General features: G+C 39.4%; 1 protein-coding gene across 1 annotated transcript in view; it reads left to right on the top strand.

Annotated features, from left to right (window-relative positions):
- The window catches only part of LOC148320869 (uncharacterized), a 58,563-nt gene that overhangs the window by 30,125 nt on the left and 875 nt on the right, over window positions 1-27,563 (top strand). Inside the window, exons 4-14 of the mRNA XM_088318677.1 lie at window positions 12,239-12,360; window positions 12,425-12,595; window positions 13,412-13,725; window positions 14,384-14,583; window positions 15,891-15,984; window positions 16,078-16,277; window positions 18,426-18,460; window positions 18,576-18,652; window positions 26,240-26,330; window positions 27,377-27,437; window positions 27,499-27,554. Coding sequence (XP_088174803.1) covers window positions 18,440-18,460; window positions 18,576-18,652; window positions 26,240-26,330; window positions 27,377-27,437; window positions 27,499-27,554 — 306 coding nt within the window. The 5' untranslated portion in view covers window positions 12,239-12,360; window positions 12,425-12,595; window positions 13,412-13,725; ... (2 more) ...; window positions 16,078-16,277; window positions 18,426-18,439. The remainder of the gene's footprint in view (window positions 1-12,238; window positions 12,361-12,424; window positions 12,596-13,411; window positions 13,726-14,383; window positions 14,584-15,890; window positions 15,985-16,077; window positions 16,278-18,425; window positions 18,461-18,575; window positions 18,653-26,239; window positions 26,331-27,376; window positions 27,438-27,498; window positions 27,555-27,563) is intronic.

Raw genomic sequence — 27,563 nt, forward strand, 5'->3', positions numbered from 1 at the left:
TAAGATGAGGATGAACTGAGGCCTGTTATCTTTTACGACAACATCAGGCATACCTCAACAGGCCAACTCTTTTGGTTAAAAGTTTCACGTTGGGTCCGTTTTAGTTCCTCTGGCTGTTCGAGGTTTGCTAGCTGTGATGCTAACAGTGCAGAATTTTTTCCCTTGACAGTGGGAGGTCGTCAGACAAAAACTGCAGCTTTACCCCCCCAGATTGGGATCAGTTGTGTGCTTTGCTAGCTCGTCTCAACGATCTCACTTTTCAATACACCGTATTTGGAGAAGCCTGCGAAGGCCGGCGATTTAGCGCTGTACTAACTTAACTGAGGCTTTATTGACTATAAATAATCCACCATGCGGCGTTATTAAAATGTCTGGCCAATAATATGACATTAAGAGTGTGAAATACGCCGGCCCACTGTATGGATGATCAAAGCGAGTCGCCTCGCGTCGCTAACTTTGGCTCGTCGGTTTAGCTCCATCTTTGTTTCCGTTATCTCTTAGTAATGTGCGAATAACGACTGCATGCTAATGAAAACTTTATTTATTTGACAATAGCGCCAACCATCACAACACATTATATTGTCGTAATACTTTCCGTAGCGTTGACTACAGCCGTGTAAGCTACCCTAAAAACAGCCCTGAACAGCATTAAGTGGAGCATTGAGGCCCCACTTTAACAAATCTGACTGACATGTCGGGTTTCATTTAAATGTAATTTTCACAGTAGTATTTCAATGACCTGAATAGCTCCTTGTACGGGGCTAAAGGCATCTTTTTATCTGGCCGTCAACTTGGCAGTGATCGAGGTGAAGACTGGAAAAACAAGGCCGTAAATACACAGTATTGCACTTAGATTGCATTGCGGCGTAAAATGCGCATTGTGCACATGATTTACTTATTTAACTGGATGCCAAGGCCATCTTTTAAATTCTGGTGTTCAATGTTCACTCTGTTTTTTTTAATGGCTCACACTTGTTCATTCATTGTACACAGCGCCTGCACACCTTCTTCCCCAGTGAGTAATTTGCCCGCGCATTGCTCTTGTATTGCTGCCGAGCCAACTGTTCATCATTCTGTCAGCAGCCACTGCAGGATAATGTTTCAGTGTCAAGAGAAGTTTTAAAATTCATGATATACTGATCCCCGCTTACAGCCGAGCGTTATCGACGGCGACGCGACGGCTGAAAAAAATCCCAGGTTTGAATTAACTGCGCGCAGATCCTACATGTGATATCGGCGCCACTTGAACCTGCTTCTTCCTTCCAATCATCTTCTTCACTGAGCAATAAGCCTCATCATCCTCTCACAAATTGATCCCATCAGCCACTCGCGCTCTGAACACGATTCTTGTGACAATACGTCCAGAATGTATCGCCAGAGGTGTGATAGGATGCTTGATTACGTGTTGACACTCTCATTTCTGCAGCGATGATGTTCTCTGCCAGGATAACAGCATGCGGCATCCGTGCAGCCGCTGAGGTGTCAGACTGAGCATATTAACCTCATCCACTCGGGGTCGGATTGAACCTTGTGTGTGTGTGTGTTTGCATGATGGGGTGTGTTTACTGTGTGTTTGCAGATTTAATCAGGCCACCAATCCCGTGGGTGTGTTAAAGCAGCCAGAAATGAGAGCCTTTAAGCCCCATTTGAGGTGATGAATGTGATTATGAGCATCTTTTGTGTGCCACAAAAAAAAACAAAAAAAAATCTGTCGATTAGGTTTGAAATCAGGTGATGTTTGTTGGTCGACCTGAGCGAGACAAAACCGATCTGGAATGGCGACGTCTTCCCCAATCGTTATATGAAATATCGATTGACGTCATTTCATGTAACAAAAAACTTGGGTCATAAAACCAACGTAAAATCACCCCAAAAATGCAAATATTTGCCATTTTCCCCAAGGCATGTAATTTGTGACATGCTTCAAAGTCAAATGAGCACAGCTTTTGGGTAGTTACAATTCAATGTTGACATATTGCTATAAACAATGGATGCTTCACAATTAAATTGTCGGACCACAAACTCAGATAGAAAACAGATGAGCAGTAAATTTGTTTGTGCTTTTTCCGTTGAGATTCTCATATAAACATTTTTTTTTCCATTCGGGTTCAAAATCTATATCATCCACGCAGCTGCATAGCGGTGTCCTCCATTTAGTCGATTGCGTGCCAAAGACTGGTCTGCCTGTGTGATGCATCCAGCACATTTGGACGTCTAGTTTCTGCTCGAGGTGTCCAAGGCACTGAAACAAAAGCACAGAGAGAAAACATTGTGGTTTTGGCTTTGCTCTCTCGGTTATTTATGGTGAGTATCCATCCATGCTTTTTGTGCTCTGTGGTGCAGTGACGACGCGGGAGGGAATTCTTGGAAGGGAATGTTATAAATAACGGCGTAACGTGCCTAAAATGTTCGGTTAGCAGCGAAAACTGGCAGAGCCTTAGTAAAGCCTAAATATGCAAAAAAATAAATAAATAAGTACAATAAAAAAAAAAATCGGTGCATGGTCCCTCAGCCAATGACCTACTTTAAGTGTCTTCAAACTGCACTAGACTCACCCCCTCCCCTTCCTTCTGTCAATCACTTTTTATGCTCACGCTGGTTTTACCCCCCGTGGTCATACCTGCACATCTCGGTCGTATCAAAACACAGTCAGTCAATATCCCCCCCCCAAAAAAAATAGCCCCACTGTCAGTTTCTGTCAGTGTACTTTTTTTTTGACAATAGTGTCACTACCAGTCGAGTTAAAAAAAAAAAAAAAAAAAAAAAAAAGGATCTTCGACGTCTTTAGCCGTCAATGGTTGTAAATGCGCTAACCATATTTTTTTTCCTTCTCTTCTTTACTAGGAGCGATTTGAGGGATTGATTACATCAGTAAATGTGAAAATTAAAATGAAACATGCCATTTTTATTGCGTTTGTCGGGGTGGCAACGCAAATTGAAACGTTTTAATTTTCGGACCTTTTGCTCTCAGTCTGATTTGAAAGCGTATTCGGATTTGTGTCCTACGACTTTTGTCCAAATAGGGCATCGTTGCAAGCCTTTTGTTTGTTTCTTTGCGTGCGTGTTGGTACACTGAAAATAGATTTGTGTTTCCCCCGCCTCCTCCACCGACGGAGATGAATGCGAGTGGGACGGCACGAGTGGTTTCTTAATGCACTCATAGCAGGGTGTAGTCTGGCCTGGCACGTTGCTCAACACAACAAATCCAATTGTGGCCGTGTTGCAGCGCCCTGATTGCTCTCCGGTCGTTGTTTGGAGAACACGAAGCTCCGCCAGGGATCTGTGGCTGAAAACTAAAACGAGCACTGGGCTTGCATTTGGATTTGGGGTTGGACGTGGGTGGATAGGACAGCATGAGAGACAGTGAGAGAAGGAACAGGCTCTTTTTTTCCTTTCGATGCAGTGGCAGCAGGTGATCCAATAAAAAGCCGAGAAGGTGCGCGTCATCACTTATTAGCACGTCAGCTCTTAAAACAAGCAACATTTGTCTCATTCGATTATGTTTTATGACGCGTCACCGTGACATTTAAGGCCTACTTTAATTTGACAGAGGACTTCAGGTCAGGAGGAGGTTACTGAACAATAATACATTATTGAATTGAAGTTTTGGAATTCCCAAATGAACCAAAGTGAATGAGCCCGGACCACAAGTCAGAATAAGAATAAACGGCTGGTTGTAAATGAATGGGAAAAGCACCCTCGTTGTAAAGTACAGTGTGATTTTTTTATATTCCCCCATTCACAATAGCTATCATGCCTCATTGAAGAGGTTTCATTATTTCCACATACTCTAGTTTGTGCATCTGTCATTGTCGATCATCATGCGGCGCTTTACTCCAACACACTCAATCGATTCAAATTCATATAAGGCTCTTAACTCATTCACTGCCAGCCCAAGTAAAATGAATGTACTTTTTTTGACGTCTATATCCGTCAATGGCAGTGAATGAGTTTTAATATCCAGATTTCATGATCATTTTACGTCATTCCGGCTATTTAGTTTGCTGTCAATAGTAACATGCAAACATTAAAAAAAAAATGTAGCACCTTATCGGCCCGGGAACCATATTCTAATATTTGGTGGCCCTGTGAAATGACTGTGAAAATAATACAATTATAATAATTAGTGTAATCACCTCATCATATTATTTATGTACAGATTACTCCTGCACCCAATTGTTATTATAATTGACTACAAGTTTAATTTGAAATCAGAAGTCCAATTAATATTCAGCGGAAATTTGGTGAAAGAAAAAAAATTGAGAATAAACCTTGTATGGTCGTAACCCTTATTTTGTGTAGAAAACTCAAAAGACATGGGGAAAAAAAAAAAAAAAAAGCTGTTATTGCATGCACACAATTATCAAGCACAATGAAACGCAAAAATATTAATAAAAAACAGATTTATTCTCAATAATAAACAAGAATATTTATGCATCTAGGGGGAGCTGTGTGGATGCACGAAAAAAAAAAAGCTACGCTTTGTGACACACGTATGCACGAAACCTGCCAACTTGTGGTCAGCACTTTCGGCTCGCAAACACTTCCATCCCAGCACAGTGTCGGGCTGCTGCAGATGTTAGCCGCAGCTGTTCAGATTTATGTGCGACGGGGGCTGTGCTTATCACAGAGTCAAATCAAAATGAATGTTTGTGCTTTTGAATTTGTTTCTTCAGCAAAACAACAAAAAAAAAAATGTCATCCTGCAAATTTAATAACGTGGAAGGAAAAAACAAAACAAAAGTCAAGGCTCAATGTTATCACCGAATTCCGATATTTCATTGTAGTAGTTAACTTGACTTGTCCATAATGAGATGCAAAGTTTCATTCATTGTTCCTCCATGGCTCATTAAATATTAACTGAGGCAACAATTTACTTCCTTTTCCAGAATATGAATCACAACCTCGTTTTTACAACCTTTGTGTTTTAGCACGATAACAAAATACAAAAATATTTTCCCACCATATTCATCAAGTAAGGACAACCTCATTTTTACGGCATTTGCCAGCGGAGACAAACGTTTCCTGTAAACATTAAAAAATAGAAGGCAGCAGATGAACATCCCGTCATTGAAAGAATGCGCCTTGCTAAAACTACCATTTGTTTTGTCTGCAGAGCTCATCTGCAAAAGGAATGTTTGGCGGTGTTTATAGTAGTTGATGGCTTGAAGGGTGTTTGCGACTTGCTGTTGTAGACTAAATGATTTGACACGGCAAAGAGTCGTGTCCTGGTGTTTGTGTTAGTGACGTACCCTCTACGTCAGGCGTGGGCAAACTACGGCCCGGGGGCCACATGCGGCCGCTAAACGTTTTAATCCGGCCCGCCGAACTTGAAAAAAATGAAATGAATAAACCTTGTGAATGTTTTATTTTCTAAAAGGCTGTGGTTTTTCAAAGACATATTTATTGTTGTTCACTTTCATTTAAAATTAAATGTATTTATTTATTTTTTTATCCGATGAGGTGAGGTTACCAAAACACTCCATCCATGTGTTCCTGGTCCGGCCCCTTTGTCAAATTTTAGAATCCATTGTGGCCCGCCAATCACAAAGTTTGCACACCCCTGCTCAACATGGACATACTCTATGCACTCCTTTCCAGTAAAATAAAATAGAAAACCTCAATTCATTAACTTTACGTTTAACCCCAGATCATATCACTACAGAATATAAAATTGTCTATAATATTTTAATTTAAACGCAATATGATGGCAATGGTGGGGGAGGGGGACTTAAGTCATGTGACTTGACTCTCGTCGGCAATTTGGCTTGGCTAAAACCTCCAAAAGACTCGAGTGACTTTGATTTCGTATTCATGTGACTCAAAATTTTTTTTAATTTTGAAGAAACCAGCATGCTACGATGCATAGTGAACGGAGTTCCGAAGATTATTAAATTTGCATTCAAGATTTTTTTTTTGTTGAATAAGGAAAAAAAATAATAAATAAAAAATGATTAAAAATAAAAAAAAATATCAAATCCACAAAGGTAGCTTAACAGTTGCGCTAAACTTTAAATAAGCTTCGTGTCGGTTATGTGTTTAATTGCGAACACAACAATGCAGCTACTACTCTGTGCTTTTGCTCCTCTAATTCTGCACACATTTATTTTCCTATTTATCGACCTGGGGCGAAAGCACTTTCATGGGAGTTGGTCCCTGAGCAGAGGGCAGCAATAAAAAAAAAAAAAAAAAAAAAAAAAAAAAGAGGTCACGTTACCACCTCCTCTGGCTGCTGCAGGCGATCCAGCTCTACTCCTAACCTGATGTAACCTGCCTGCCTGCATCAAGCTCTCCCGAGTCCCCCCCCCCCCCCCCTCATGCCCCTCCCTTGCTCAACTCAATCTGCCCGCATCCAGCAACACCCACGTCCTCAGACCTCCCCGCGTCTCATTAGAAACAAACCTACAGCGTTGAAAGCCTGAGGAATGCTGTTTGTTTGCCCTTTAAAACGCTAATGAAGCCGCACCCGATTTGTTAGTTGTTTAGATTTGAATTAACGCTTATATATTCATCACCATTTAATGTGTCATACAGTTCTTACTTGCTCATGCTGAATTTGCCACAGTGTATTTTTATGTACCTTTTAGTCACTCTCGTTTTTTTGTTTTTTTTTCCCATTTTGCTAGCTTGTGTGTTTAATATTAACGTAATTTGACCGAGGCAATTAGCATCTTGAACCGTCAAAATAAAATATTTTTCTGCCTCGAATATTTTTTTTTTTCCCCTTGATCTATGCGGCCCTGTCCGAAGTGGCCCAGTGCCGGTCCGCAACCCCATGTTTGGAGACCAATGCGCAATAGGATTAACATTTATGGTACCACAGATGTTGGAAGTCTTTCAGTTTTAGCAAAGGACTGTAGTTGAAAATGTATTTTATTTCTTTCTTTATTTATTTGTTTTTTTTTTTTTAGATTGTCTCTGAAATAAATAAATAAAAAAAGAAAAAAAAAAGACAAAATCCTGATCATTTTTCCCCAAACCGCACCATGCCGGAGCTGATCATGACTTGAATGTACAACATATGTAACATATGAAGGCCAGTATTGTTGTAAAAAGTTCATCAACAGTATTTGTATTTTCTCGTATTGCGCAATGCAGCAACGCCGCAAATGATTCCATCTTGTTTTAATAAACTCTTGTGAACGTTTCTTTCCCCTCATGGCTTGTTTTCCGCCTCAACACCAAGCAAATATCTTCCCTTTCAACTCCAAATATCTTGGATCATTCACCCGCATTCACTAAAATGAATGTACTTTTTTGACTTGTATATCCGTCAATGGCAGTGAATGCATTAATTAGAATGGGAATGGCGTAAATAATAGCGACAATGCAAACATTTTTAACGGTTTATTTCTGAGCCAATGCGGAGGGAGGTCCTGTATCCTATTTCTTGTTTTTTTTGTTTTTTTTGTTGTAGTGTGAAGGCAGCTAGCTATATTTCATTCTGACAGCCCAAAGGCTGTGTGGTACAGTAATACCACACGCACATCCAATCCAAACTTCTTTTCAGGGATTATACAGTACAGGATGTTGTTGATTCCAAACAATGAGGTTAACCTTTCGCTCTTCGAGTTTGTTTGCATCACTTTAGCGCTAGTGAATGAACACACAGGCAACTTGAGCTTTTATTTCCATGTCAATGGCTCAATGTTGAGGACATTCAGACAGGGAACGCCATAGAATATTTTTTTTGAGGGGGTGGAAAACACAAAGGACTGTTTTGCGGCAGGAATATGAGTTGAAATGAGACGCCTGACTTGAGTTTTCAATTACACGATTAATGACGCTTGTTGAAACTCATATTTCTGTCTCGAAAAAGTGTTTTGTCGTTGAATCTCACATGACCTCGGTTTGGTATTGCAGTTTGTTGATGATGAACGTGTTCACTGATATCATTACGCGTCCAGTCATTGACATCATGGCAGTTTCCGCTATTTAATTGAATAGTCGTGTTGAAACATGTTATGTCTTTTGAGTTGTTAAAATTGCTCAAGGATGAGAACACAAATCCGATTTGGAAAAATACTACGCTGTGGTGCAGGCAGGCACTTTATAAATGTTTTTGCGCTATTTTGTTTTGGTTAATTGTTGCTTTCAGCTTTTTATTACTGTTACTCATATTTACACGTTTATTTTAAGGCAGGAGTATGTTAATCATTATTGTCGTGTGTATATATATATATATATATCTATATATATATATATATTAGTAAAAATATATTAGTAAAAATATATTAGTAAAAATATATTAGTAAAAATATATTAGTAAAAATATATTAGTAAAAATATATTAGTAAAAATATATTAGTAAAAATATATTAGTAAAAATAAACAATAAAAAGAATCTTTCCTTTCAGGACGTCACAAAAAAAAAAAAAAACTGTCTTGTCGATTGCACTCTAAAAAAATTAATTAATTGGACCCGGTCCACATAACAAATGCCCTTAGATAGGTTTGGGGTAAAATATATTGACTGAAATTATATGAGGTCGTTAATGTTACTAAAACTTCTGTTCACTGGACATATTAGATAGACATCAGACGTATATAATGAGTGAGATCCAATAAAATATGGTTTAAAAAAAAAAAGAAAAATCTGTAACATTTGTATCATATGATGATGAATGGACGAGCATCATCGTCATTTACTTAAATTAAATTGTGGGGGCATTTAATTTCCGCATGTTGTTTTATTTTTTTAAATCAAGATTTTGGTTACGTCATTTAGCTTCCTAAGCGAGGCAAAATGTTTCACATAGTCATAACTAACGCGATTCCAAACTACTGTAAATTGCAACTCCAATATTTGCACACAAAAGACATACTGTTAAATTACATTTGAAGGGCAAATTACAAAACTCCAAATGTGAGGTTGTGGATGTCATTTGATTCGACCGCCTCTCTACAAGTTGAGGCCAAAAATGTAAGACGCCCCCCCCCCTAGAAAAAGAAAAACTCGAGCTGTTTCCCGTCTGCTTGGCACATCTCGGCGCATCAAATCCCGAGTCGCAAGCAAAGGAGAAGTGGGTCAAGGCAGCTGCTTCCGAACCAGACGATCCCCGTTAGCAAAGCGCTGCCAGACTGCATCCCCCCTCCCCGGCATGAAAACCTCAAACCTTTTCCACTCCTGCCACAATTGAGTCGGACCTCTGATGTCTGAGCTCCAATGGCTTCTGAACCTGCTCCCTACCTTGTCACAGCGCTGAGGAAAAAAATCAATGAAATATTAGTTTGAGCTTCAACAGAAGAGAGCTGGTTGAGCATTTGGAATCCCGCAGGGATTCATACCTCACCCTCCTGGAGTTGTTATGTCTCATTTCTTCAAAACAACCAAACAGATGATGCTTTGTTTTTTTAACTTGTCCGGACTGGCTTTCCACTTAGTGATTTTTGTATTCCTTCTACAGAGCTCCCATTGCTTTCCAATTACATTTTTTTGGCTCATCGTTCCAAAAATGATAATATTTCATTTTCAAACCGGGCTTGAAATTAATGTCTTTTCAAGCACACAGAGACACTTCCTGCTTCCTTGTGTGCACGCTGTAACCAACTGACTGACAGTGACCTCAGTGAAATATAATGAGACTGCCTCATATGGCAATGTTGCTAGAGCGCAATTAGATTGTACGATTCATTCATTATCGGAAGTGTCTTTAATTTAAATGTAATCATTTTTACTAGTGTTGATACCAGTATCGGTAGCGGTACCAGTATCGGTAGCGGTAGCGATACCAGTATCGGTAGCGGTGGCGATACCAGTATCGGCAGCGGTGGCGATACCAGTATCGGCAGCGGTGGCGATACCAGTATAGGCAGCGGTGGCGATACCAGTATCGGCAGCGGTGGCGATACCAGTATCGGCAGCGGTTGCGATACCAGTATCGGTAGCGGTAGCGATACCAGTACCGGTATCGGTACTGATACAGCCTTAAAACACTGGTATCGGATCAGTACCAACCAGTATGGTCCCGATACCAATTATTGACATTGGTATCATGCTTGAAACACTCCAAGTTCTATTTTTAATAAATTGAGCTTTCCTTTAGGACAATGATTTTATTGACATATTCTGGCGTCTATGTACATTAGTCCGGAATGTAAAATATTCGGGGATTTAAAAAAAATGCATTTTCATATACACAATTAAACATAAATATGCTTCGAATTTCAATCAAATGTAATCTTATAACCCAGTGTAGATGAAAAAGAAAACCTTAAGTGATATAAAGTGATCAGAGCTTGTATGTTGTGATGGTGTTAGGTGGTCAGATTGAAGATTTTCAAAAGTATCGGTACAGTATCGTATTGGCCGATACTGCAGAGCTAGATAGCGGTATCGGTATCGGAACCCAAAAAGTAGTATCGGAACAACACTAATTATTATTATCATATGAAACAAAGACAAACTGTCAACATTTAAAAGCTGCAAGGAAGCAGGAAGTGTTTCACAACTTTTGTTTAAAAAGTATACTAAGACTAAGTCATCCATTATAAATCTTGTTACAAATTAATCAACCAGTCGTTTCGATATCGCTGTGAGAAGGAAGGCATCAAAAATAATCAGAGGTCTTCTCTCCTCCGATCCAAGTCACCCAAGATTTGATTGTCGAAGTGGTGTGCATTCAAAATGTTTCCTCCCAGATCTTCCCCAGAAAACGGTCGGGTTGACAATGGTAAATGTTTAACCTATTCAATAGTCCCGCTCGCAAATCACATTTCAGTTTTGCTGAAATTATAATTTATTTAGCTTTTTAAGAGACAGTAAATGTTTTAGGTAAGCTGACGAGACAGTTACGCTGAATTTGTAAGAGAAGACGATCGTAAACCAACTTGCTGTACTATACTTCATGTGATTAATGGAGACTAATCCTCTTGATGTTGATCTGGTTAGCCGTAGCCTTGTAGAGACCATTTGGCGAAAGAAGCAGCAACAAAGATCAGAATGTAAAAAAATCCTCATCGGAAACCCTGAGTCAGTAAAACATGCTAATCAGTTTATTTTGTAGCTGCCAATCACAAAAGCTCTTTTTCGAACCGTCCCAGTCATTGATGACTCATTTGGTCCTACATTAAGTCAATTATGTCAAAGCGACAGATGGAAAGTATGAATTCAAACTCCAATATACGCTTTATTTTGCACACATTTTGAAATCAGCACACAATGTCATGTAGTAGAAAGCAGAGTTATAATTGTTTAGATTTTTAATTTTATTTTATTTTTGTTTTTAAAACTCTATTTCGTTTTAATTAGTTTTATTTTTTTGAGCAAGTTCACTATATATTTTTTAAGTGCTTCTTTTTAGTTTTTATTAGTTTTAGTATTAGTTTTACAGTATTTGTCAAGTACATGGTTTAAAACAAAAAACAAGTTGCAATGGATCCAAATAAATACCAAATGTCAAAATAAATCAATTTAAATTGATCCCACTAAGCTTGCTAAAATTATAGTTAGTTTTATCAAATGCAAATTTAAATATTTTTTATTTTATTTCAATGAAATTTCTTTTTTTTAATTTTAGTTTTTATCCAATGGTTGTTATCAAATCAAATTTACACGAGGTTGGCATACCTGTGGCACCTTTTCACCCGTTTGTTATTATCCAAACAGAGAGTTTGTTTCCCGATAAACTGCATGTTGTCTGTTTCTTTTTTTTTTTTTTTCAATTTCCAAAACAGTCTCTTATGGGGATTTCATCCATGTGCTTTGCTGACCTTTTATTTTAAAATTCTTGAAATCATAAAACGACTGCATCTGAAAAAGGAATTTGTCATTTTCCGTGTCTTCTTTCTTCCATTTTTTTTCCAACGACTGGCTTGTATAAAACACAAGAGACTCTTTGAGCAAAGCATTGTGTTATGTTTTATAGTTGTGAAACAAAACTTGATAGGACATGAACTGCAGCATCCCACTGCCAATTGCAAACTAACAAATTCCCAAGCATTTTCCCATTCAATGCAAATTATTATTTAACTTGAATGTTGCAATCTGCGTCTTAACTGGTCTCCTATTGTCTCTTCAATCTGGTATTTTTTACCAGAAAAAAATAGCCTTAATGTCCACATGGATTTAATCTAACATTTTCTGTTTACTAATTATTGTGAAAAATTATTGATGTGATCAGTCTTTATATAATAATTATAATATATGTCAATATGATACAACGCACAAAAAAAGTTTAGGACTTATTACATTTTATTACATATTGAAAATCTGCATGTTTCTAATCTCTTCTAACAGGATTATGTCTTTTATATGATGCATAGAAGGTGGCTTAAAAAAAAAAAAAAATCTGCAGTTGAAGGAGACATCTTGCATCAGTTACACTTGAAGACGCCTGATTGGGGGCATGGCTGTCTCAGGTAAGCCCCCGCGTGAGACGTGGGAGTTGAAAGATGAGCTTCCTCCATGTTCCCATCTCTTCAGGCTGGATTGAGGGGAGCGGCGTGTCCAGTTTCCATGCAGCGTTTCATGCCTGACAGAATATCCTCCAATGGATTGAGCCTTTGTTGGGAACGCAGGGAACAAAATGGAGGAACCTCACCCGCTGTTGAACGTAACCTGAGAGGCATCCACTTAAAGCTCAACAGATATCAGGTACCCCACCCTCACCACCTCCAGCCTTGTTAAAAAGTCCTCCGGGACTAGTGTTGGGATACAATAGGTGACGTGACATGTAGACAACATGGCCTGTGAACCGGACGGGGAGCAATACCAAGTTTGTAGTTAATGCATTACCTTTACTCATTAAAACATAGTTCAATTGGACTACTCTCGATTTGAAAATCACACCTCACCGCTGAATATTTACCACTAAATCCTGCATGCCCAGCCACCTTTGACCTCTGCACTCAACACCTATCTCACAGCAGTCTTCCCAGCATACCTCGGGGACTCATCCAGCGAATGACTGACGGGACAACATGTCGTTGAAGCTCCGGCTAACATCGGATTAGTCTCGCCTGTCTCCAGTGGAGAAGAATAACGTCAGCAATGCATCATCAATCAATGCTCGTGAACGTGCACCAGGATGCGTTTTGCATTGTTGTCACCTCACGTGAGCGACACCCACGCTTAAAATGTGGCACGTTAGTGTTAATGATGAGTAGGCTGCCAAGTGTTTTTACCCACAGGCTGCTTGATTTAACACTTCATGCACACGCAAATGATGGTTTAAATCAGGGGTGGGAAAAAAACGCCATTTAATTTTAAATGAACAACATATATATATATGTCTGTGAAAAACCACAGTATTTAGAAAATAAAACATTAACAAGGTTTATTCATTAAATTTTTTTCAAGATCGGCAGGCCGGATTCAAACGTTTAATGGGCCGCATGTGGCCTCCGGGCCGTAGTTTGACCACGCCTGGTTTAAATTCTGCTGACTTATTGTTCCTTCTTGTATCAGCAGATGGTGGAGGTGTAAATTCCCAACGCAAGTAGCTGGTATTGACGAGAGACAACAGTCACCTTCTTGCAGCGTTGAGTTGTGCGACTGCCACTTTCTGCTGCAGACATGACACATGTGCAGTTAATCACAAGACAAATCCTGGCCAGAATTTCACACATGATTTAATGTGTCTAGCTCCATTCATTCATCAGGGATTGGCACGGAGCAGGATGCGCTTGGAAACAGGCTGAGGGTAAACAACACGAGGGTGTCACGGAGAGAAAAATATTCACGGTCAGCGCTCTGAGTAAAAGATGATGAGTCATCAACTCAAGGTGATTTTTGTTTTATCGCAACTGTGTTTAATTTCTGCATTCATCAATGCTGCCTGTTGAGTCTCGTCACCTTTGGTGATTCGCTGCGGCTTAACTGACAGGGCAGTTGTTGACCATTAAGACCACCCACGGGGTTGTGTCATCACCAGGCCAGGAGAGGATCATCTCAGCTCACACACGCGTTAAAAAAAAAAAAAAAAAAAAAAAAAAGACAAATAAATTGCAAACAGCGATTGTGATTTGCGAATGTATTTATTCATTAACTCTTCCTAGTGTTAACACACTGGCCAATCAAAATTGATGATTCTATTTGGATGTTCGAATCAAATTCATGTTTAATTATAGTTATTAAATTAAAATTAAATTTTGAACGTCTACAAATAAGTACAGGACTCGCATTATATGCGAACTTATCAACCTCTTTGTGTTATTATATATCTTTAATAACAAATTGAATTGCCAAAATGAAAAGAAAAAAATTAATGAAGTGAAAATCATGAAGTAAATTTGCTTTCGTGGGCCACATAAAATGATATCACGGGCCCCGATCTAGCCCCCAGGCCTTTGGTTTGACACCAATGCTGTAGGTATACAACACCATAAACCCCCCCCCCCCCAAATATGTGTTTATCTGCACATCTTTGTACTTTAATGACAGGCCCACCTTCGGCAACTCCCTCTGGTGTGATAAGAAGTCGCACTATCGGGTCTGGAGGCTTCATTTGGATCCGATTATTGATAGTGGGAAGATCCACGCAGGACAGGAAGCAGCGAGTCCAGGAGACGGAGCGTCTCCGTCTGACCTCAGCGGCTGTCTGCACTTCCACCTGAAAAAGCAAAACGCTGACCCGAGCCTGCGTAAATACCCGCAAACGTACATCTCCGTCATCGGCTCGCAAACATTCACACACATTGACGTAGCATAATTCGTTCAATCGGAATGAGTTTTTGGTGAGGTTAATTTACAGCAGATGATGTTTTGGGAGAATGGAATGTTGCAGTTAAATTTGACAAATTTCTCATTAACTCATTCACTCCCAGCCGAGTAAACAAGAATGACGTCTTTAGCCGTCAATGGCAGTCAACGAGTTAATTTAGAAAAAAAAAAATCCTGCAGTAGAATTTTAAAGAATAAATTAATTATTTAATGGACACATTTGTAGTTGTAATAATAGTTATTAACAAGTGCTTGCTAAATTTGCTTCTTTGGCTCTCACACTACAGAGTAATGATGAGGATTTTTTTTTTTTTTTAATAATTAGAATGAATTCTTCCACTGTTTTACCCACTTCTCAAAATGCATAAGACAATTATTTCTATTGACTTCTGCTCTACGGTTTGAGGATGCGCGTTTGTCTATTTGCGCGTGTGCTTCATTTTCACGCCAATCTGTCGGACAGCCTTCATCTCGGGCTCCCGGTAGCCGGCGGTTTACTTCCAAAGACTTGCTAATGACTTGAACTTTCCTCTGAGAGTAAACAGTACTGTAATTCCTCCTGGGAGAAGCTCAACACTCAAACGATTTATTATTTCACGTTCACTTCCCTCCTTCCGTCGGCTGAATATTATTATTATTCTCCTTTCATTTTGCTGGTCACAGCGCAAATAATTCTGTATTTGGTTTCACAGATGGCGGGATTATAAAATGCAAATGAGATCACTAGAGGAAGCTATGAAGGAAAATTGAGTGTTTTTTTTTCTCTCTCTCTGCTGGTAATTATTTTGGTGAGACAGATGGAGCGAGTACAGAAGCGTTCCTCAGTAAACTAATGAATATCTGTATTACATTAAAATAGGCAAAGTTCCTCAGGATTCTTTTCAACTAATTTTCATACTATTACTTGTATGGTTAATTTGTAATGATTTATTTTTATCACTGGATTTATAAAATATATCGAGAGAATTACTTTTTTTATTCATTTGTCGATTGGCGAACCGCAATGGCGCCTTGGCGTTATGTCACACACACACAATTAGTGATTGAAACAGGAAGTGACACGCTAATGACTGCAAAATTAAATCTCACCGGAGCCCGCCTCAGAATAGCATGGGGGGGGTGATGATGATGGACGTGCATGCAGCCCGCTTGGCGATGACGCACGTCACCTGCTCATTGTACACGTAAATGGACGGACAGCTAATGAGGCCTGTTTCTAATCAACAAGACGGACGGATGGAAAGGACGCCCTTGCAAGACCGCTACGTGCCCAATATCCGCTTCCAGAAGTCAGAGCCCGCCTCACATCCATAGAAGACCTGGTCAGATTCTTTCCTGCATGTTTATCCGATCCCTTTTACCAAGACCACAAGGGACTGGAATCGCTTGCTGTGTCCACTTGAATTTTTCCACAGGGCCTCAGTGGTGGAAGTGCTGCGGTTTGGGAAGTAGGAGTGTCATGGAGCTAATGAGCTGCCTGGCCGCCGAACCACGAGGGTGGATCCTGGTGTGGATTGGACGGCATTTACGATGGCGAGCCTGTAATTATGTGGGCTTTGGCCAGCTAGCTAACGACGCTGACGTTATATTCACCATGAGGACTGCAATGCTCAAGGTGCATTTTTATTTACGTCGACCGATCAGAGGTGTTTATGATTCATTATTATCTGCTTTATTTTTCCTTTCATGCTAAGATTTGATGTCTGACATGGTTGCAAAAAGGCTTAACTCTCACTAGCAGTCCAGTTTGAAAAAAAATAAATGAATAAAAAAGTACTTTTTGGCATCGATGTTAATTACACGACATGAACTGATTTTTTTTTTTTTTTCAACGCGTCATTTTAACACCTTTTTTGACAATTTAATTTAGTGGCAGTCAGCCCTGAAATTTCACGGCCCGCACAGGCTCACTTTAATTCACAGCGTTTTAATCAAGAGACACCATTTTACCCTTATGAGCATATCAATCCAAAATAGATTTCCATTGCAGGTGTTATTTTGTACAGAAAAGGCGTCATGATTACAGTGATGTTTCTCGTATCTTATTCAAATATTTCGACTCTATATTTAAATGTTGCAAACACTTTATTTGCTGATTTAAAAAAAAAAATTCTCAGGAAATTAATGTACAGGTCGGACAGCGGCGATAGTTGCTCGGCCCGCCGGGAAATTGTCCGCTTGTCCTGGTTACCCACTCCAGGCTTCGTCATTTCTCTTCCTCTTCTTTCCTTTTCTTTCAGTTTTGCACTCCAAATGGTTTTCCCGTCTTCCTCTCAATTTTTATGCCCCTCCTCCCTCACCATTTATTCTAGCATCGCTTGCGACTGCACAAGCGGGCGCAAATTCCCCGTATAATGGAAATGATTTACTGTCCATACCATAATACTTATAGCAAATAACGTCCCAAAAATGAATAAGCTGTACTAATCGGACATACCAGAATTGATTGAATGCTTCTGGTTTTGTTGCATATTTTGGTTTCAACATGCAGCATAATCGGTTTTTGAGTTTCAGGAAATTTATTGTAATTTCCCATAAGAAAAAAGATGTGAGGTGTGCCAAGCCTCCCTTCCACCTCATTTGAAGCTCCACCGCTGAACTGTGACCCATCAAGTCGCTGGACCTTAAACCCGAGCGACTCGACCCACCGCATGCTTCCAAACAAAGGGCGATGAGAGCATCTGTTGTGATCGCTTAGAAAATATTCAGGTGTTCAAAAAAAAAAAAAAAAGGGAGCAGAACCCACAATATCCTCTGGAGAAAGTTATTGTCGGCTTTTGGCCACAGCAAATGTTGTGAGGCAGATTGCAAATGTTTGGTCAACGTAGGATTAAACGGGATCATCTGATTCAAAGCAAACGTACACACGTTAATCTTTTTATTCACCAAACGAGGCTTAGATACAACTTTGACTTGAAATTATCTGACAAAGCATTGATGGCGTACATTTTTTTAATTAAATTGTAGTTTGATTTTTAGTCTTCAACATTTGGAATGATTTATCATTCCGGTTACACATTTACAGCAACTCCTTTCCTGCTGTCCCAAACTGTTTTTAATAATTAATAGCCTTTCCTGCTTTTATTCTTGCTCCGACACGATTTCATCTCACCTGAAATGAAAGTGTGCGGCGGCCCCACTCGCCCATTTTGATGAAACTGTCCAGGCGTGAAAGTGAACCTGGTCACATGTCTGTGAAAGGCTGTTGGCTCATTTCGCGGGAGTATTTCACTCCCGGTGTGGCTGCATAAACGCTCAAATTAAATCTTGACATTATATTGAACGGATGCCCATTTATATGGATTTTTATTGTTATATATATTTATTGGAATGATTTGATTCAATTCCCCACAAATCAAGATGCTAAATATGTCTAGTTGCAGCCTCTAATGCAGGTGTGGGCAAACTACGGCCCGGGGGCCACATGCGGCCCGTGAAACGTTTTAATCCGGCCCGCCAAACTTGAAAAAAAATTCAATCAACCTTGTTAATGTTTTATTTTCTAATTACTCTGGCGTGTCGAACACAGATATTTTTTTTGTAATGCTTTTGTTCATTTTCATTTAAAATTAAATTGATTTTTTCTCCGATGAATTGAGGTTGCCAAAACACTCCATCAATCTTCTCCTGGTCCGGCCCCTCTGTCAAATTTTAGAACCCACCAATCAAAAAAGTTTGCCCACCCCTGATATAATGTAACAATAAATTCAAAAGCTCACCTTTGATTGACACAGAATGACATCACTGCTCTTCGTTTGTTTAGTCTCGACTGGCAGCATGACTCGTGTGGTGATAAAAGTGAGTTCAAAACTTTCTATTGCATTGTAGAATAAATATTTGCCCCAAAGTCAAATCTTACACAAACTACCCACATTTCTACACTCACCTCGTGTGTGTCATTTACATTTTAAAGGTTCCCTCTACTTCCCCGAAAGCGCACACGATCACGGCCGGCCTCCATGATGGCCTTATCAGCGACGGCGGCATCAGGTGAGTGAATCTGTTTGTCACGGTCTGCTTTATTATCTACGGTGCATCCGACAGTTTTGAATGAGGCCATTGTGGACTAATTTGCGAGCAACTAAGACACCTACGTACATTGATCAATATTGAATGTTCAAATATGAATGCATGTGAGCAGATCCCAGACTGTGATAGGCCTGCCGGGACTGGTCGGTTTGGACCGCTGAATAGAATCCTCCAAACCTGCCGGGAACATTTCTGCTTATGGAAAGTTTGCTAGTCGGTTTTAAGCTATATCAGCATCGCCCTCGTACCGCCGGAATCTTTCTTTCCTTTCTGTCTGCTGTTCGAGACACGTTACAGCGGCTTTGGGAGGGACGCAAGCCTCAAGAGGAGGGTCAAGTTCTAATAAGTGAAGTTTCAGATTGTTGGACTGCTTCGTGGTATGAATTTAGTGGCGACTTGTTGAATCAGACGGAACTTGTCGTATCGGTTTAGTTTTTTAATATTCCTTGTATCCTGTTGTTGTTCGTTTTGGGTTGTACCTGCACTTTCAATTTTATGACCATTATATATTTTGTCCGCGCATTCTTGTGCGGTCTTTGACTAAAATGTGCCCTAATAGTTGATGGTTATATCAAGATATTGCATAAAATTATCACGATATTACATTTCAAGGCCCCATTTTTGTGTCTAGCGTAGGTTTATGCCAAAGCGCAGTCCAACCATGTTCATGGGTGGAGTTTTCTTTCTTTTGGTATTTTGGTAGATGGGCGCAAGTAGAAAGTGGAATGGAACACAGCCGAGTTGATTGCCATCAAACTGAAGCGGTCGACCTAATTTAGAAAATTTGACACCTGCGCCACAACTTAGACCTGCTTTTAGCTAGTCTAAATTCTAGTTGACCTTCCCAAATTTAGTCAATTTGACCAGCGTGAAAATTAACTTTACTGAATGTCTGTACTTTGATGGTTCACGCTGACTTTTTTTCTTTTTTTTTCTTTTTTTTTTTAATGCATACAATTACATTAAAAAGGCAATGAAAAAAATACATAAAAAACAAAGTCAACATTCATCCATTTTTTAAACAAGTTCCATTTTTAAAACTCATTCAATACCATTGACGGATAAATACGTCAAAATCCATTTTTTTTACTGGGCTGGTCGTGAATGAGTTAAGTCAGATGTGGCCTGTGACCTGTTCTCAACTAATGATGTCAAAAAGTAATGAATAATATATTATATACGTAGTCAACATGCAGTCGTCCATATCTACAAAACATAATTTTGCGTGTGTGTGAGTTGATAGGTTAAGCACTATAATGCAACGTGAGCTCGAGGATGACATCATTGTTTTCAAAACACTCGTTCATCATAAAAACATCCAAACGCTGTGATCCTGACTTAGCTTTTCATCACGTATTTTAAGAGCGCACTAGCATATCAAAGTATTATTTAAATTCATGTGAAGTAAAAAGTTCATCAAAAAAAAAAAAAAAAAGTTAATTACAAAGAAAAGTGAAATATTGTAGACCGTTCCAGAAATGACTTACTTTGTGCTGTGTGCAAATCTTAGCCCCGAGGTGACTTTTCCCTAATAAGAGAGCGAATACGCCCACGGGTGACATCATGAAGCAACTTGTCCTCTTTGTAGTGATTCACCACTGAATATTTCTAACCAGAAGTAAAGACGACTTGTCGTTCACTGGAATTATGTTGCCTCGAGCACTATGGCTCTCAGTCTGGTTTTCCCACAGTTTAAAAAAAAAAAAAAAATGACATCAGCGATCGCTCAACATGATTTTTGATGTAACCCTTCAAAGCGACAAGACCCCTGTAATCAGATAAAGTTTGAGTCAATGGCAACTCTGTACTTCTTTTTTTTTTTTTTTTCTGTCTGACAAGCATGGAGTTAGTGTAGTGGTGGCGGAGGAGGAGCCCTGACTTTACGGTTGTTTTCTTTGTTCTGAATAAAAAAAATGTCTTTGAAAAACCACAATATTTAGAAAATAAAACATTAACAAGATTTATTATCATTTAATTCTTTTCAAGCTTGGCACGCCGGATTAAAACATTTAAGGGGCCCCATGTGGCCCCCCCGGGCGGTAGTTTGCCCATACCTGTTCTACAAGATGGCGGCTAAGCACTAGTTAGGCCAAAATGAAACTCTTCAACCACCTTCAACATAGTTCATTGGCACCTCGATGCTGCAAGACGGCGACCAATCACTACCGTTGCGACTAGATGAATTCGCAAATATTAAACTGCAAAGAGGAATTTCATTCTCCAAGAATCTTAGCCTTAGCTTAACCATTTCCAACACGTTTTATGTGCCATGTTTTTTTTTTTTTTTTGAACGACCTTAAGTAAAGGGAACTAGCATGAGGTTTTAGAGCGGGATAAATGCTCGGTCGAAGGGTTGGGTTGTGTTGAGTTTGTTATTGCCAAGCCTGTGACGTCGATCCATTTTTCATGTGGCGGCATTGAGAGATCAAACCCTCTTTTGTTCGCCTGATGTAACGTGTTCCACGTCAGGTGTGTTTGTGGTTCACATTACGATTGTGAACACCTGCTTTTAGAGCGCCAATTACACTCCGGGCACCTTGTTTTCCGTGTAAAAGGGGATTCCCAGAGCATTGAGCTCCATTTGAAAAGAAATGACATGAAGATATTTTTCTTATAATAGCCATTTGTTGTCGCCTGGATGGATCAATGGCACACCACTTAAGCGTGCTGTGAGGGTTTTATGCTGCCGATTCTGACTCGTTTTTCAGTATGTCTTAATCTCACACACACCGGAATAATTAGTCAGGATAATCATCCAATAATGATTTTGATCAAAAAATGGGGCTGAAATTAGGTGTGATTCTCATGATGTATGCCGATTTAGAATTAATCTTCATTAGTTGCTAGGCAGAGTTCACGACTGTGCCTACCAAGAACAGTTTTGAAAAAAAAAAAAAAAATAAAAATCAGTAATGTTGTCTTGGCACTGCCCCACACACGAGAGCCAATGCATGGCAACTCGGCCGAAACAAAATCGTCAATCGGATGAAAAGCCACAAAGATTTCACTTCACTATTACAATCACAAACATTTTGACAATGCCACTATTGGTTTTGTATCCGTATTTTTCACGTCATTTTTATGTCCGTCGCTGGCCAATCGAAACATGGTGGTCACAGTGTTTATGTAGATCATTATAAATCCACCCCAAGCTCCTTATAAAACGTATTCCTCAGTCTGGCGTGGACAGACGAGCGTTGGCTCGCAAGCACTAGTTTTCCAACTCTCGACTTAATGTGCGGTTGAAAATAGAAAAGTGAAGTCGTGCTGATTTGGGAACAATATGGTGGGAAAAGTATAGATTTTGCAAAGTCAATCTTTGCTCAGTGAGAAGGGCTAAGAAGGCGAGCTAGCAGATTCTGTTGCATGCTGTATTTTGAAGTCTTTGTCTTCATCCGGCATGTTCGACCAAATACAGATAAAAAGACAAAAAGACCGGAGCCGCTGGTGTATGATTGCGCGTCTCAGTCTGGGGCTAAACTGTTTACACCTTGAGTCACCGCTCAGCCGGTTAGGGCCTGTTAAAGTGCTCTTGACGGTGACAAGGATGTCAGCCAGATCAGGGGGCTTCTTCACTGGTGACTCACTGAGGTCAAGGCCGTGTGCCGAAGGGTGGAGGGGAAGAAAGACAAAACACACGCTGGGAGACTGATTGGCAGGGAAAGAAAAACAGCAGGAGATGAATAGGTTCAAAGGGGGGGGGGGAGTCTCCCCTTACAGGTTCTATTACATCAATGTAAAAAGCACAATAGGCTCAATATAAAAACCAGCGCATAAAAGGTTGCATGTTAGCACATAACCGTGAGCTCCAGGAGGCATTGTTATGTCCAATATACAATGACGTGACGTCTCAAGTTGCCCCCCCCCTTAAAAAGAAATCACCGTCTGAAGGAAAAAAAAGTTAATTTTCTAAAATAAACAATTACAGATGACCTTACCGTTCAAATGCCGCCCGTAAATATGCTAAAAAGCCTGAAATTCTATCGATAAAATACAAAACATACTCGAACCTCCTTTTGTGAAGAAAAAATAAATAAATTGTGACTGATACCAGACAATGCAAACGGATTATTCAGTCCTGATCGCTGCAATAAACGAGCCTGGTAATGAAACGTGAGGAAAGTGCGCCACCTGCTGGCCATTAAGATTAATGAGCACAAACAAAACCTGCTTGATTTGTTAATCCGACTGGAATTTACGTTTAACAAGGGAGACCTTTTACATGACATTTACGTCTGCTTATTCAGGAGCCATCATTGATGAGATGCAAGACCCATTTCTTGTTTGAACTTTATTTTTATGATGCAGACAGGAACTCATTAAATCGGAACAGCATTTGATGTATTAATTGGTTGTTTTCCGACCAAAAAAAAATCCCTCACGTATAACAAAAGAGCTCAATTATATACAAAGTTCTTACATGTACACCGAACAAAAATTTAAATGCAGCATTGTTTTTAATTCACGTTTCATTAGATGAACTCAATTATTATTTTAAACGTGTTGGTTTATTTTGGCCTGTAATGAAGAAAACTTGCGCGATAATGCATGTACCTCCTTTTGTAAAAATAATTTAAAAAGTGTTGATAACAGACATGTTGCTGTTAGTATTTTATTCTGTTAATATCATAGCCATAATTGCTGCAGTAGGCAACCAGACTAATTGCAATGTATTATGGAGTGAGGACGCCACCTGCTGGACAATTCTTCATTTGCACTAACCTGTAAAATCATTACTTTTTAAAATCAAACCTTAAACTTTTCATGCGCTGAATAATTATGACATTCCTGCTGAATTTACTCTTAAAAAGGGGAAACATTTTACATGACATTTAGTCACTGATGTGCAGATTAATTTTAAACCTCATTTTGACAAACCATTCAGATGCTTGGCAAAATAAATGTAGTCCTTTTTTTGCAGTGACCCCAAAAAAAAGATGTTTCCCCTTGAAAAACTGCACCTCTGGTGAATATTGATTTCGAGAAATAGATTATTTACATGTATTTTTGTCACGTTATTAGATACATATTTATTCTCAGAATCAGAAATCAGAAAGCCCTTTATTGTCATCGTACTCAGTGTGCAACGAGATTACAGAGTGCAGTGCAATACAACAATAATTAAATATATAAATTAGATTAATTAAATTTTAAATAATTAAATAGAAAATATGTGAATACAAAAATGTCAGGCAATTACCATGACAGTCAGTCACTGTTTTGATTTTTGTTATTTTTATAGTGTATTATGAAAAGAAAAATTAAAAAAAAGATTGCGACTTCAGGACCACACAGAACGTCGCCAATTTGTTTTTGTTATGGACAAAAATAAACATAATGGCTGAAATTATGTACTTGTGCAATTCTGAAAGGTTGTTTTAATTAAAAAAAAAAAATTCAAGGTACTCTGATTGGCTCCCGCATTTAATAAATGGCTAGCTAAAATAAAGACGAGTTTTTATTACAGTCACCCCAGTGTAACTCGAGCTCGATGTGATTCACTTGGAAGCCACAATTTCCACGCAAAACCAATGCAGTCATCATTATAGGTCACCGGGTGACGCTAGTGTGCAAAACACCGTTGAAGAGAGTTGGTTTCGATTAGCGACCATGACGTCAGCACTCCGGGTCAATTGCAGGCAGGTGTGCACGAAGTGAAATCCACAGGTGAGGCAAGATGGCGTCCGACCGCGTGACGTTTCCTCAGCTTGGTGAGCACACGAGCAAATGTTTGTCGTTTGTTGCAGTTTCTCAGAGTGACATTTTGCTTTTTGCAGGATTTGCACGCCACAATTCACTTCCTTTTGCTTGATTTGGAACATTGTGCTCTTGGTTTCTTTTGCAACAATTTCTCATGTTTTTCTTTCTTTCTTTTAAAGCTGGCCAGCTCTTTTTGCTTTGTTTCTTTTAAGTGTGGTAAATTTCTCACATGATGATTTTGTACTTGGGAATTGCACTGCAACTGTTTTTTTTAATTTTTTGTTGGTTTGTTTGGCTATTTTTCGGGTTGTTTATTGAATATGGTGCATTTTATTTCAGGTGATATATATAACTTTATTTTTGATTTCCTTGTCTGGTCTTGACTTCACTCAACAACAAAAAAACCTTTTTGCCCTATTACATGTGTAACTTTGTTTTTGGTTTCAAGTCATGTGCTTGGTTCTTATTAATGAATGTGCAATTTATTTTTCTTGAATCTTTGTTTTGTAATCTTGTGAATATCATTTTTGCCTAACCCTTGACACCAATTGTCAATTCACATTTAAACCCTTTCGGCTCCAAATACCGCCAAAAATTTTGCAAGTGTTTAGTTGTTTGATTTCCGGTCGGGGGGGAAACTTCATCCGATTTGAATGGTGCCGCCATTTTTGGACCGCAAACTTGGATCATCTGTCCGATTTGAGGTAAGTTGTGTAAAAATGAGAAATTGTTTTTTGTACCGTCTTGTTGTACACTTGTAGCGCTAACTTGACGAGTACGGCTAAAAGTATTTTTGACTGTCTTACGGATTTGGTTTGGTAATTCGCTAAAGTCGGTCACAATAACGTGTTTTTGGTCAACACTTGCATGCAACATTGCAATTAATTAAATATCAACTTACTTTCTGTTGATTCTCTGCAGAACTAAAAATTAAGACGGCATCCTTCAGTACACAAAAAGCGGGAGGACCTCGGACCAGGTGAAAATAAATTAGTGTAAAGTTTCAGCTTGTGTGTGACATTTCGGAATGTAACTGTAAACTGAATACATGAAAATATCTACTGTTGTCTCAACTTAAATTTTTTTCTTTTCCCTGTGCCTTCATCCAGACTGTGTCCAAATGTGCAATGTCCACCTGTGCCTAAATAAAAACTACTTTATTCAATTCTACAAATGAGCTGAAGGAAAATGCCCAATGTCCACACTTAAAATTCAGTCCAACTGAGTGCGAGGAATGGTAAATGAATTTTTTTTAAACGATTGTCTATTTGCTTCATTCAGCATCTTACTTGAAAGAAAAAAAAACTTATTGGGTAACTAAGTGTGAAGAATGTGCAGTTATTTTGTGTGTGTGTGTGTGTGAATTTGACATTGTATGAGGGTGAAATGCACAAATAAAGTTACAAGCACACATAATTGATGGTCATGTTTTGCAGGCTGGAAGAGGAGCCAACTGAGATGAGGAGAAGGAGCCATTCTACAGCAAGTCAAGAATTAAGCAGAACGCAAAAGTTAATGTGTGGGGATTATGCGAACAGGAGGGGGAAGGATGTTGAGCTCTGTGGCGCGCCTTGGTTGACTTTTGGTTCGGGATGCCAGTTGTGTGCTGTGCGACAAAGGTTGGCTTGAAATGAGGGCAGGTGTAGAAAGTGTTTGGAGGGCTGATTGTTGGAGTCTGGTGGTCTTGCTTGAGATGGTCTTTAGTTGTTTGTCTGGATCCGGAGAAGTTGTTTTTCTTGAGAGGATGGCAATTGAAGGCCAGCGAGTGGAGTGTAGGCTTTGAGGGTGGACTCAGCATATTGATCAACAAATAAAGCCCCTCCCCCCGCCTCTCTCTTTGTGTTTCAGGGTTGTGGAGCCACCAAACTTGCTGAGGTGCACCAAGAGGACGTGGACCAGGGTAATGAGGAGAATGTGTTTGAGGGGGACAAAAAGCAAGGTAAAGAAACCAATAAAATAAGTGGAGTCATTTGCCTATTTTTTTTTTTCCTCCTTCTTGCTTTGTTTAGGAGCGACACGCTACCGTGTGCATCTGATGGAACGCTACACCCAATGTCCTGTAGTGGTACGCCAACACATTGTAGTGTCTACTGTAAATTGCGACTGCATTAGTCAGCTAGTTTTAACTGGCGTGTATTAAAAAACAAAATAGTTTTTATATCCTCGTGATTGATGGCTCGAAAACAAAGAATCAGGACAAGTACGTGTGATGCGTTGCGTTTATGAACTCGGAAATCTCACCGCCCAAAGTACAGCATGACAAATTTGCCATGAACGGTAACACCAATAATAAAACATAACCAGCCTAGGTCGTTATATACGGCGCTAAATTTATTTATATATTTTTTTAAATGGCTTATGCGTGCTGTTATTTCTCTTGTCAGCCCACAGTAGCAGTGTTGTAGTCCTAAAAATGGCGCGAGCGAAACTAACTTCTGACGTATCTTTGGAAGGTGTTAAGTATGGTCCTAATTATGTTTTTCTTTCAGGCACATCACACACGTCGATTTGCATACTAGAGAAGCAAAAAACGCTTTGTATTCAGGTTAAAGAAATAAAAAACAAATGATATAACTTTAGCATTCTTCAGCAAAGTGCATTTCCTCAATTTTATTGATATGATTTCAGTCCCTTCTACATAAAAATAATTAATTGGAGCTTAAAAGTGACACGTTTGCGAGTATTTATTGGTCGTTCGATAGGACTAATGCAACTCGACATTTAGTTTCCATTTGAAAATGCACTAAACATTTACACGCTTGCGCTAAACTTCAATGCGTAGCACGTTTGTGGATGGCTGCAGCGCCACACGAGTGCACCAAGACAAGCATGGCGGCCATTAAAAAAAATTAAATATCGCAAATTGAAATCAGGACCTGAAAATCCAAAATCGAATCGGATTTTGGGTGAATCGTTCCATCACTTCCTGTCAGTGCTGTGCTTTAGTTTTATTTTTCATCCCCTCCCTGTGTTGATGACTTGCAGGTTGTTGTCGGGCGCCAGCATAGTGCGATGGACCGAGATGAACCGAAAACCGAGAACGAAGGTTAGAATTATACATGTGCACAATGAGGTGAGCAGCACACGACTAATTGCACATTTTGCAGGGTGGACGAAAGGATGGGCGAGGGAAACCAACAAAGTCGACGCGCCAATCAAGCCGGTGACACGT

This window comes from Idiotropiscis lumnitzeri, chromosome 16, assembly GCF_059441095.1.
Source record: "Idiotropiscis lumnitzeri isolate Australia: NSW breed Sydney's pygmy pipehorse chromosome 16, RoL_Ilum_1.0, whole genome shotgun sequence".
In the NCBI taxonomy this organism is placed as follows: domain Eukaryota; kingdom Metazoa; phylum Chordata; class Actinopteri; order Syngnathiformes; family Syngnathidae; genus Idiotropiscis; species Idiotropiscis lumnitzeri.